The sequence below is a fragment of the Bacillus rossius genome, chromosome 16 (assembly GCF_032445375.1).
Source record: "Bacillus rossius redtenbacheri isolate Brsri chromosome 16, Brsri_v3, whole genome shotgun sequence".
NCBI classification, from domain to species: domain Eukaryota; kingdom Metazoa; phylum Arthropoda; class Insecta; order Phasmatodea; family Bacillidae; genus Bacillus; species Bacillus rossius.
Genome location: NC_086343.1, coordinates 10,166,827 through 10,178,728, shown reverse-complemented (window position 1 = coordinate 10,178,728; position 11,902 = coordinate 10,166,827). Strand labels below are relative to the sequence as shown.

Sequence of the window (11,902 nt, the reverse complement as noted above, 5' to 3'; positions counted from 1 at the left end):
AAAAGAGTTGTGAATTCAAAGTAATTATTTTCAAGTCTCAAAAAGATGTTTTACATTTAGTAAGGTATGTTGTAATGAGATTTCACTGTATTTTTCTTAAAAACATTTACTAACTTTTTCTGTTTCTAAAAATTTAATTATCAGTGTTTGTTTTTGGTTTTAGGGTTATGTAGTAGCATGGGAGGCAATGATTTATACGCTTTAAATGTATGTATTTAAGGTGGATAGTATGGTGTACAGAATTTAATGACTGATCTTTGTCAAAAAATATAGTTGGTTCCCTGCTTAGATTTGGTTTATTTTCTAAGGTGGTCTTTAGATATTGATCAGTATTTCTGCAGGGGTTGATGAAATGTATTAGTGAACTGACTTGGAGAAATTGTAAATAATTTGGCTCGTAATACTTCCCAATACGACGAAATAAAGAATCCAGGTGCATAGTTAAGAATGTAAATACGTAATCAACTACCATTGATTTCTTTGTGACTAAGTCACAAAAAATAAGCATGAAGTTAATTTGTGTTTTGGGTGAATCCCACTCTTAAATTTTTATGTTCTGGGTAAATTTTATATCAGGGATTTTGTCCACTCATGTATTTCTGTTATCCGTGATGTACAATTGTTTTGTAGGTGCGAGTCCAATAATATGTTATTTTTATCCATTTTAACACAAGAGTGTGAAACTTTTAAATAAACCTGTATCTATGTCTAAAAAAAGGCAATGAAAATTTTTTTAAAAATTCAAATTTCAAATATGACTTGAAGGAAATAGTATTTAGAAATTGTATTAAAAACATGTTCCAAGATTTTGAAGACTGAATCTTTTTTAACATGAAATATTTAACCTAATTTGAATTTCTCTCTTTATGACCATGTGAAATACTTCTTGCAACCATTTAAGATGTGAGCATTGTGCACAATTGTCTTAGACTTTCTGTTTCCCATTCCATGTTCAAACTGGTTTTTAAGCTCTCTATTATGTACAGAAAAATTTTTAAGGATAAGAGTGTAGAGAACTGAAAACTTATACATTTTGTTTGAAATGTGTTTGAAATATAGAAGAGGAGTGTTTCTTGATATCTTCACCTAGAGCAGAGTTAGGGTAACATTTTCTCCTGGCAATCAATTGCATAATGTATCCTCCTTCATGTTAAAATTAAATTATTTGCTGTTGAAATGATTTTATCATTTTCAAAATATTTGCAGCATATTAGGGGAACTTTTTTGTGTTTCGCAAAAAATTATATTTACTTTGTTTCCTAAATAGAAGGCCACAATGTTGTTTTCATTATATGCATAATGTTCTCACGTGCTAAACTTCTGTACAGTGTAAGAAAATAACATTTAAAATAGAATTATTTACCATGTCATTGGTTTTCAGGGTAAACATGTATTATTAAAAGAAACCCTGGGAATAAATTTGTTTTATACCTACTGTACTTTCATACTTTATAAATGACTCTGTTTTGCTTGCATTTTTTGCATTGTCTCCTTTATATATTGTTTCAAAACCCAGCCTAAATGCTGTCTTGACTAAAAGATCATGTGGTGTACATGAATTTAAATTTAGACTGATTAAATGGATAGTACCAATTGGTTTATTGAATAAATGCAAAGAAATACTTCAAACATTTATCTGTAAAGCTAGATTTTTTTTAAACCGTTTCTGCTTGAGCTATGTAGTGTTTACTTATATCTGAAACAATGTATTCTAATAAAAGAGAGGGAAAGAAAGGTTAATGAATAACTTCTAACAAAAACTGAATATAAAATGGCCATATTATTTAGGAATCTGAAAATTTAAGACTAATTTAGAGAAAGGAATGAAAATTACATAAAATAATTTTTATTACAGAAATATAGACACCATTATTGAAAATTATGGAAATTATGTTTTTAATTTTAGGATTTTATGTAATAACTAATTTTATGGAATTATCTGTAATAATGTAAAATATAACTTTATTCTAGAATGTCCCACTGTTTCCATCAACAAGAATTTTGGGTTTTGGAACTTTCATTAAGTGACCACTAAATTTAACTAGCTTTTACATTTTTTAACAGCGATTGTCAAAGTAAACTGTTTATTCAGCTTCATTTGAAAATAAATGACAAAATGTGCTAATAAAAAATTTATTCAAAGTAAATAGTTTTTCATATAAATCTTTTTACTCTTGTTTGCTTTGTACTGATTGTAGGATTATATAATTTATATATTCAAAACTATCCCATTTGTTAAAATATAAATGGAATTTTTAAAAATTCATGGTGGTGATAGAACTCAACTAGACAAGAACAAGTTACAATGACAATGTATGTTCATAAATCAAGTGATGGAAGTACTAGCGGGCCCTTTCCTGTGAACTATACAAGTTAACAGTTTGCAGGAACATTGAATGTTTGTGCTGCAGATATTCGAGATGGGGGCATACGCATATCAAGAGAAGGATGACGTGCATTACACATACGAGGTTGCATGCTGTAATTCAAAGGGAAGCACGGAAGACTGTATTTAAAACTTTTCCATCGAGATGTGTGGAAAGCCTGCTTCAGTTTAGAGATGAGATTTTTTGTTTTAAGTCAAGTTAATTTTTAAAAGAGGAGATTTCTGTGTTATTGATTTTATACATTGTCATTATTCATTAAATTTGATATTATCCGACAAATATGAAACTAAAACATTTCTTAAAACTTATTTCCCCAAAATAGTCACTCCACTATGTAAGTCCAAAGTTTTCGCATCTCTCCCCTCCTCAATCGGTCATAGAGGGTATGCTTAAAACAGTTATGAGAAATTAAAACAAAAACAATGAAATTATATAGAATGACAACATGGAATATTAAACGTTTGCTGCGGGTCCTTTTGATAGACATTGTTTAAGTATGTATTGCAACAGTATATTCAAATTGCCATTTGTTTTCAATGTGTATAAGCACATACAAATCAAATGAAACTGCAAGTTAGACTATATCAAAATCATCTTAATAGTTCTTAACATTTAAAATGTGGCTATTAAACTACCATCTTATCCTTAACACCACCAAAAAAAAAAAATATTTAGGTCAGGAACAAGTAACTCAGGTAGGTACCATAAGCTATGCTTATACAGGAGGTTTCTGATTTCCCATTTCACATTATGTGAGCTCGAAGTGCAGAGAAGAGAAAATTCTGCTTATGAGCCATCACCTGATGTAAGCATGGGCGTCGCAACCGGGTGGGGGAACGTCCCCCCCCCCCCCCCACAATAATAAAAGTCTTCAATTTCGTCCCCTCCAATAATATATTTAGTTTCGTAGTTTCTCCTGATGTTTAAATTAATGATTTTGTGTGGATATAGCACCAGCAGATATGTTAACTGTGTTTTTACAAATTTGTTCTCTGAAAATATTTTTTATAAAAAATAAAATATATATTGCAACCAACTATAATTAGAATATTTAGGAAAGAAAAATGCCTAAAAACCACCTTTTTGCACCTTCAAACCCCAAATTTTCCCGGGGGAGCACCCCCGGCCCCCCACCGCTTTTATTTTTTTCCAGGGGATGGATATTCCTCAAACAACTAAATCAATTGAAGTCCCCCCCAAAAAAATATATCCTTGCGACGCCCATGTGATGTAAGTGTATTCGCTAGTTGCCGAGGTTCGACGCCACACATCACTGGCAGGCACTAAAATTGCTCGCGTGTTTTGGTTTACAAAGTGCAGTATGTTGGTACACATAACTAAAACCCAGTTCAGCACTGGAACACAGCAATAGCATTAGCCTGATAAGAGCTGGTTAAGTGTGAATAACCCCCAGTTCTACAGCTGGACAGCTGGTGTATAACCCTCCAAGCGAACCTCTGGATCCCACCACTGTGAATCAGGGTGTCCACAAGGAAAAAATATTTCATACCAACTTAGGTGGGAAAAAAGTACTAAATTATAATTTGTTATGGTTTTTAACAATTTAGGAAGTTATTATGACATTGCAATGCTCGAACTTAAATATCACACCACACACACATACATTCCATAGTACCATAGTTTTTTAAAAATAATTACGCTTAATAATAAAACATGTTGGCGTTACAAAAATATTATTATATTAAAGAAAAATGTACTAGATCTGTACTAAACCACTAAAAAAGTTATAAAAGTACTAGATCTAGTACAAAAGTACTAACTGTGGAGACCCTGCTGTGAATGGAACACGGCCCGGGGCGAACGTACACGTCTGGATCTATTTCAAGGCACGCCCTCACCTCTCTTCCCCCCCCCCCCCCAAACCCCCATTACCCTCCTGGCAGCTTGACAAGTGGAAGCTTAAGATTCACTTCACGCCGATCAGGCCCAAACACAACCAAGGCTCCGCCCGTTCAAATTCGCGGTCAGAATAAAACAAAAACACCATTTTATTAAAATTAATACATCATCAAGAGCGTACGCAGATAGAATTTCATTTGGGGGAAGGAGGGGGGGGGGCATTTTGCCCATTGCTTTCAAATTCTTTCAATTAAATTCCCTCGGTTCTCCCTTGATTATCACTATTGAGGATTTTTAAATGTCACTCACCTAACCAAATGAACCCTTTATCCTAGTTAGGCCCGTTCAAAAACAGATCCAAACCCGCAAGACATTTACGTTTAATTGTCCGTTTGCCTTTTCCACAATGCACGGCAACTTAACAAAAAAAAGTGGTGAGTGAAATAGATTGAACCACAAGCTTACGAAAAAAAAATAATTTAATTGGAGGGAAAAAAATATTTGTTATGAGAACAAACAAAAAAAACACGTAATGGATTTACATATACTGTAATAAAAATGAACCAATAAGTAATATTGTACTTGAAACAAAACGTACAGAACTTACAACTTAAAACTGCGGCTAAATAGATACTCGTATTCTATTGATCTCACAGAATCGTAGAACTTTAGGGGGGAGGGGGAAAACCGTTCCGTTAGAAAAAATTAACACTTAACTTTTGAGACAATTATATTTGTGTAACAGACCGAACATAACCTACAATTCACGAACGCGGATGAGACTGACTGGGGGTGTGTGAACGGCGGGTCTGCCCGCGGCGGGTGCGTGAGGAATGTGTCTGCTGAGGCGGGCTCCCGTGCAGCAGAAAGTCTGCGTGCTGCTCTTCCTGGCAGTCTGCCTGCTGCTGCAGTTCAGCTGGCTCTACTACTGCCTGGCGTGACGCGACCGCACGGTAGGTAACCGGCTCAGGCCGTTTTTATTTTCCTCAGTTTGTGATCACAACTACTGTGTGCTCAAATTGTTATGCTTTATGAGACATTGGCATTTGTTTTCCTTGTGTATAAATACAAATCAAATTAAATTAAGTTACACTATATAAAAAGGGGGGTTGTCTGTAAAGTCGGTTTACGTACGATAATTTTACGTGATAACGCCATATGAAAATATTGATGAAAAATTGCGTACTTTTTTAATTTTCAAATATTATTTAAAGTTTTTGCAAATTTAATTTAAATTAGTTGTTTAAATATAATCACGAACAATTAGTTAAAAAAGCCCGCCTTAACCTGTTTGATATTATAGGAGATTTTCTCGCACGGTGGTTGGCCGGTTCTTGCACGCTCGGCTCTGCCGGGGAACGTGACAATTTTTCGTGCGTGCAGCCGGCGTTCATCGATTTATGAGACGTTATCACGTCAAAAATCATCTTGACAGTTCTAAACTTTTCAACTGTGGCTATTAAACTAACATCTAATCATTAACACAACCTAAAAAAAAGTCAGAAACTATGCTTTACAGGAGGTTTCTAATTTCCCATTTTACATTATGCGTGTTTGGAGGAGGGGCAGAGACAATCACACGTGAATGTCCCATTTCAATGAGTGGTACAGAGTAGTTACGTTGTCAGTCAACCATAGAAGGAGGGGGAGGGAGATAACAGAAAAGGGAAGCCTTCATTTCACAGACGAGAGAGCCACACCCGAAGTTCATGCTCGCTTTTTTTTTCCCCGTTCTATCTCATTGTATAAACCGGTGTGGCATTAAATTTTGCGGTCGATTAGGATAGGTTAGCTACATTATAAATACTTTAAAACATTGTGGATGGTTGGTTATATTAGGTAAGTATAGCTACATTAAAAAATACTGTAAAATCATTTTATGGTTACTTAGCAAATAACTTTTTAATATGTAGTTATCCAGGGCTAGGAAACCGTTTACATGATTTCACAGTATCGTTAATGTAGCTATCCTAACCAAATGAACCGTCCACAATGTTTTAAAGTATTTATAATGTAGCTAACCTAACATTTTACAATGAACAAAAAAAAAAAAACCGAAGATGCACGATCGGAAGTTTGGCTCTCTCGTCTGTGAAAAGAATGCTTCCCAACAGAAAAGCGTCTCTTAGGGCCGGTTTCACCAACGTAGTTTAAGCAAATTAATCTCGATTAGTTTCAATATAAACTCGTTTAGTCGATTGTGCGTTTCAGCACATGCGTAATCTCGATTTTCCAGAGTAAAGCGGGTTTTTATATTAACTGGCCAAGTTTTTCCAGTTTGCGCAGCTAATCTCGCTTAACGTATGTAACCAAATGGCTCGAGCAGCTTACAATGTTATATTTGAAGAAGAAGAAGGTTCGGATGGAGAAAAAAAAGGCCACTGCAACCAAAACAATCAGCATGAATGCCATAAAATACCTTACCTGTGCATAACGTTTCAATTCGGTTGTCGGCATGTATCTTTCTCGCCAGTTTCTCCCACGACGATTTCAGCTGGTCTGGCATTCGGTGGTAATGACTGCAAATCGAATTGAATTCGGCCGCAATAATCTCCCATTCTTTTCGCCTTCTACTTTGTGTGACAGCATCTGTACGACGATTTTCAATCACAGAGGTGTTCCGTTACCTGATCTAATAAAACTGTCTTCTCATGTGGCGAAAGATTTCGACTTCTTTGTCGCTTTTGTTTAATTGCAGCTGAAACTGCACCATTGCCAATCATGTTTATATGTGATATGACAATTTCCACGGTATTACTAATTTTTAAAAAAATAAAAACAAGTTTTTTTTAGGTTGATGCAGCCTCCATAAATTACGCTCGACCAAAAGCTGCATCTACAAGAGGGAAAAAAATACATATTCTGGTATCTCCGGCAGATATTAGGGTATATTCGCTAGGTAATGGGTGTTTCTATGTGGAAGGCATTTATAAATCGAGTTTTGGAAATCTCGATTAATTTAAACTTATGTAACGATGGTGAAACACACGTTGGAATTAAACTTACGATTATTCTTCATCTAGTTTTGTAAATCTCGTTTTGTAACAAAATTAAACCTGCTTGGTGAAACCGGCCCTTACAGTGGAAACTAAAAACCCTGTTTTGTGCGTCATGTGGTGCTATCTGAAGGGTGGGCCTAAAACTACTGCGGGTGGAAGGTTTAAATCCAAAAGAGTTAAGCTTTATAATCATAATTTAGCTACTTGACGGCTAATTGCTCAGTAGAAGAGATCTAAACTGTGCAAATAATTGCAACTAATACTGTTTCGTAATTTAAAAAAAAACTTCTATATGAGTATGAGATGTAGTATACCATATCAAAAATATGTGGGTACCAAAATAAAATGAATTAATTTTCACTAGTTTGTTTTCCTGATAATAGTTGAAGGTATTACTTCTCACATACATTGCATCTATGTTGGCAATATATTATAACTGCTGCCAACAATCCATATTTTCCTCTCGGAGATTAGTACAGATGCTGTTTGCTATTTATGTCGTGTTTTTATACGTTTTTTATTGGCATTTCCCCGGAAAATTTCAGAGTTGTGATTGAATTGCTTGTATGTGAGTTTTAAGACCCGCGATGTTGGATTTTGCTCACCTGACCCTGCAAGCGGTCCCGACACGTCATTTCATTAGTAAAGACCTTAGCCCTGTGAAGCAGGATGTTTGTTTTTATTAACGGACGGATTTAACGATGGAGCCGAGTGTTTATTCGACGTGTGCGGTTGTGAGGGAAAAATTGTGATTGACTTCGAATTATATTCTTGTTCAAAAGAGTTAAGAACGCCACCATTTTGTAATCAAAGGTCTTTCACGTAAATTTGGGGCAGATCGATAGAGCGTAAATTGGAATTAATACTTAAAAAAAAAAAATTCTAACATCCATATTTAGAAGAATTTTAAAAATTGGGAATTTTACCCAAGAATTACCACACCTCTGATTCAATCCAATCCTATCATAGAATCATGATTAACGAAATAAAATTTTAAAATTGAATACAAAGGGTTGTCTTGGTTATAATCTATTATAATCTAATATTAATAATCTTCATCTAGCAACGAAACAAAAATCTGGCTGGCAAAAATCTACCATGGTGTGTTGCCACTTATAACAATGTTTGTACTTTTTTTTTTTGTTTTAGTTTGGCATCCGGCTAGAAGTCACATTCCTCAGTCCCTCTGAAGCAATAAATGCATTATACTGATCAACTGACATCAGCACTCAGCATATCGTAAACCTCCAGAATGAATGAAGAAGTCTAATACAATATTTACACAAATGTATTTTTTTTTTTTGCATTCATGCAAGTGCTAGTAAATGAAACATTGGAAAATAATATAGAAACTTCCTTTACTATTTTTCACCGTCACTTTACACTGTAAAAATATTGTGTGATTGTGTAAAGGAACATTTGCTATTATTTTATAAATATGTCATAGCTGTTGGTGTTTTTTTTTTTGTTAATTTAAATATGCTTGCATGTGTATATCTACAACTGTCAGTTAATTTTACTAAAAAGTTGAGTAAATTTACAATATAAGAATGAACATGTTAATGTGTGCTACTTCCATTTTTTTTAAGTTTAAGCATATTTTGAACAATGCGTATTTTACAGCGATTTTTAACACTGCTAACAATCTGACTCAGCAAAGTAAAGAACCCACGCCATTGTGTGGGTAGTCTAACGTTAAATTAAATGGGGATATGTCAGTATGAATTGCAAAAACAATTTTTTTTTGTTCCCGGGATGTTAGAAATTTACTCCGGCAAATATTTTGCACCTTTGCAATGGCATGTGTGTGCCTACAAGCACAGCGCAGACAAAAAAAAATAGGACACTGAACATTTTAATACTTGTTGTAAATCTAATTTCATCTATAAATTAAAATGTGTAATACATTAGTTAATAGTTATTGTAATGACAAGTGTATGTACTATAAAGTTTCCCTTTGTATTTGTGATATTGGTTCATGCCATGCGCTACAGATGACAGCACCATGATTGTTAACACATTTCCGTGCATTGACTTTTGTCGCATTCACCAAATCACTCCTACCAAATACCGTATAAAGAGAGCCAAGATGTTACACATCAATAAAAAAAATACATATGCAATACCTCGACAGCCGGGTAAGCGATGTCGTGTGTGAGACGTCTCACTCACCCATTCATGTCGCGGCCAGGCAGACACCCGACTGCCGTGTTGTCGTGCCTTGTTGTTGGCGAGTTGTTGAGCTCCCACAGGCAGGCAGGCTGTCCGTGTCTGGCGAAGGAGATGTGTCTACTGGAGGAGAAAACACGCTGTTAGAAATCACAGTCAAAGTACGGACTTTTTGTTGTGATTTAACAAACATTTCACCTCATTGAAACGAAACATTATTCGTAATTCCAGATAAATGCATCATCGTATAAGTGTGTAACGACATATTTTGACTTGAATCAGTTTTTATTAGGGTAAAAAAAAAACACACGTAGAATAAATAAGAGCGTTTTCCGGCAGTCTCAAAAAGTTACTGAATGCTTATTATTTTTGGATTAATGCACAAGATAAGTGAACTTAGTACCTGCAAATTCACGAAGATAAATTATACCTGGATGATTTATAAAACGGCGTTCTTCGTGAATCTAAGGTGAAAATGTCTAACAGAGCAACTAGCCGTCTCGTGTCGTATGCGGTCTGCAGTCCCCCTTTGTATTTTGACTTGACGTCTAAAGGCTCAGTCAAACAGAAGGCGGACTGTCCGCGCGGGCGGAACGACCGCAGTCCGCCGCGGACTAGGGAAGCCAGACAGAATGCGGACAAGTCGAGGCGAACCAGTGTGAAAACAGTTGCAGTGAAACAGTGTGATATTCAATTCTCTGTCTGGAATTCGTGTTTTCTTGTTGTCATTTCAAGATGTCCAGCAGTTCATCTGACGAAGAAGAGTTACTTCTTATGTTCGCTTTGAGTAAAGCAAAAAGAAAAAGAAAATGGGTGCATGAAATAAATGAAACAAGAGAGGTGTTCGGCGAGTTTCACCGATTATGCTGTGAGTTGAGTTCATTCGAAGACCGATTTTTCACATATTTTCGAATGTCTCAAGAACAATTTGACAAATTGCATACCCTCCTTGAACATAAAATATCAAAAGTGGCCACTAACTGGAGGAAACCCATTGGGACGAAGGAAAGACTAGCTATCTGTTTAAGGTAAGTAATACAATTACTTATTTTAAAATAATTTTTCTCTTTAGTTTAATTATTTGTACAATAACTTTACACTACATTTTTTTACATAACACAATACAATATCCGTAGACAGCAGATTTTGAAATTTACCTTTACATGCATTTACATAATTTTACATGTGTCCTTGGAATGTTTCGTACCATTCTTTTGCCGAATCGCCAGAGGTTGCATGGATTCCAACAAACGGTGGCTTGTTGGTATAGTTCAGATCGGTGTAATCCACTACCCCGGAGGAGGTAGCAGTACAGTTCGGTGGCCACGATGAACTACTTGAATTTAAAGGGGAGGATGGGTGTGAAGTTTCCAGTTCGCGAAGTTCAGCCCGGCCAAACATTTGAGCCATCTCCATTTTTATAACTGCTTGTGTTCTAGGTGAAAACCTTTTAAATGTCTCCGCATAACTTAAGAACAAGTGGTCAATACGGTCGAGGTTGTTCCTAGGTTTGTTGTCCTTTTTGTTATTTAGATACTTTATAATCGCATGAACATCTGTGCTAACGTCCTTTGGTTTGGATTTTTTCTGGGGCGGTGGAATTTGGGAATCATCTGTCGCACAGCTACCCTCGTTGCTAGCTTCTTCTATCGGATCGTCTGTTTCACCCGTCTGTGGTATATTTGACGCGGTTACCCGTGGAGAAACTGTATCTTGAAGGAATTCCAAGTTTGCCGCCCAGGGCCAATTTTTAAACTTCTTTGCCGAACCTGTAGCTCCCTTCAAGAACTTGAGATACTTCACATATGAATCCCTCAAATTCTTCCATTTGAGTTTAACAGCTTCACCTGTACAAAACAGTATACAAACATCATTTAAGCAGAACGATAAAATCAAAAACAAGTTTGAAACATAAGTAATAACTAAAACTCACATTAATTTTAATGTATAATAAATGTTACAATAATTAATTCTAATATATTATTCTATTTATGAAACTGTTCATGCTTCGTTTGTATTGTTTCAGGTATTTGGCTACAGGTGATTCCCATCACACTATTGCCTTTTCCTTCCGTGTTGGACGCACTACTGTTTCCAGCATAGTTAAAGAAGTGTGCGTCGAGATATGGAACGTTCTACAACCGTTGTACTTGGCTACTCCAACAGAGGAAGTTTGGAGGAAATCTGAAGTTGGCTTTAGAGAACGATGGAACTTTCCCAACTGCATCGGGAGTATAGATGGGAAACACGTGGAAATCAAATGCCCTAACAAGAGTGGATCAAGTTATTATTGTTATAAAAACTTTTTTTCGATTGTTCTCTTGTCCATAGTTGATCCTTACTACAATTTTATTGTCGTTGACATAGGTAGTTATGGTCGGCACAGTGATAGTGCCATTTTCGAGAACTCCTCTTTCTATCGCGATTTTGTTGATAACAAAACAATTCTTCCTCCAAAACCATTACCCGGGACAGAAACCCCCGTCC

General features: G+C 35.6%; 1 protein-coding gene across 1 annotated transcript in view; it reads right to left on the bottom strand.

Moving 5' to 3' along the window:
• The window catches only part of LOC134540129 (CD109 antigen-like), a 487,552-nt gene that overhangs the window by 330,179 nt on the left and 145,471 nt on the right, over positions 1-11,902 (bottom strand). The window contains exon 13 of the mRNA XM_063382655.1: positions 9,419-9,538. Coding sequence (XP_063238725.1) covers positions 9,419-9,538 — 120 coding nt within the window. The remainder of the gene's footprint in view (positions 1-9,418; positions 9,539-11,902) is intronic.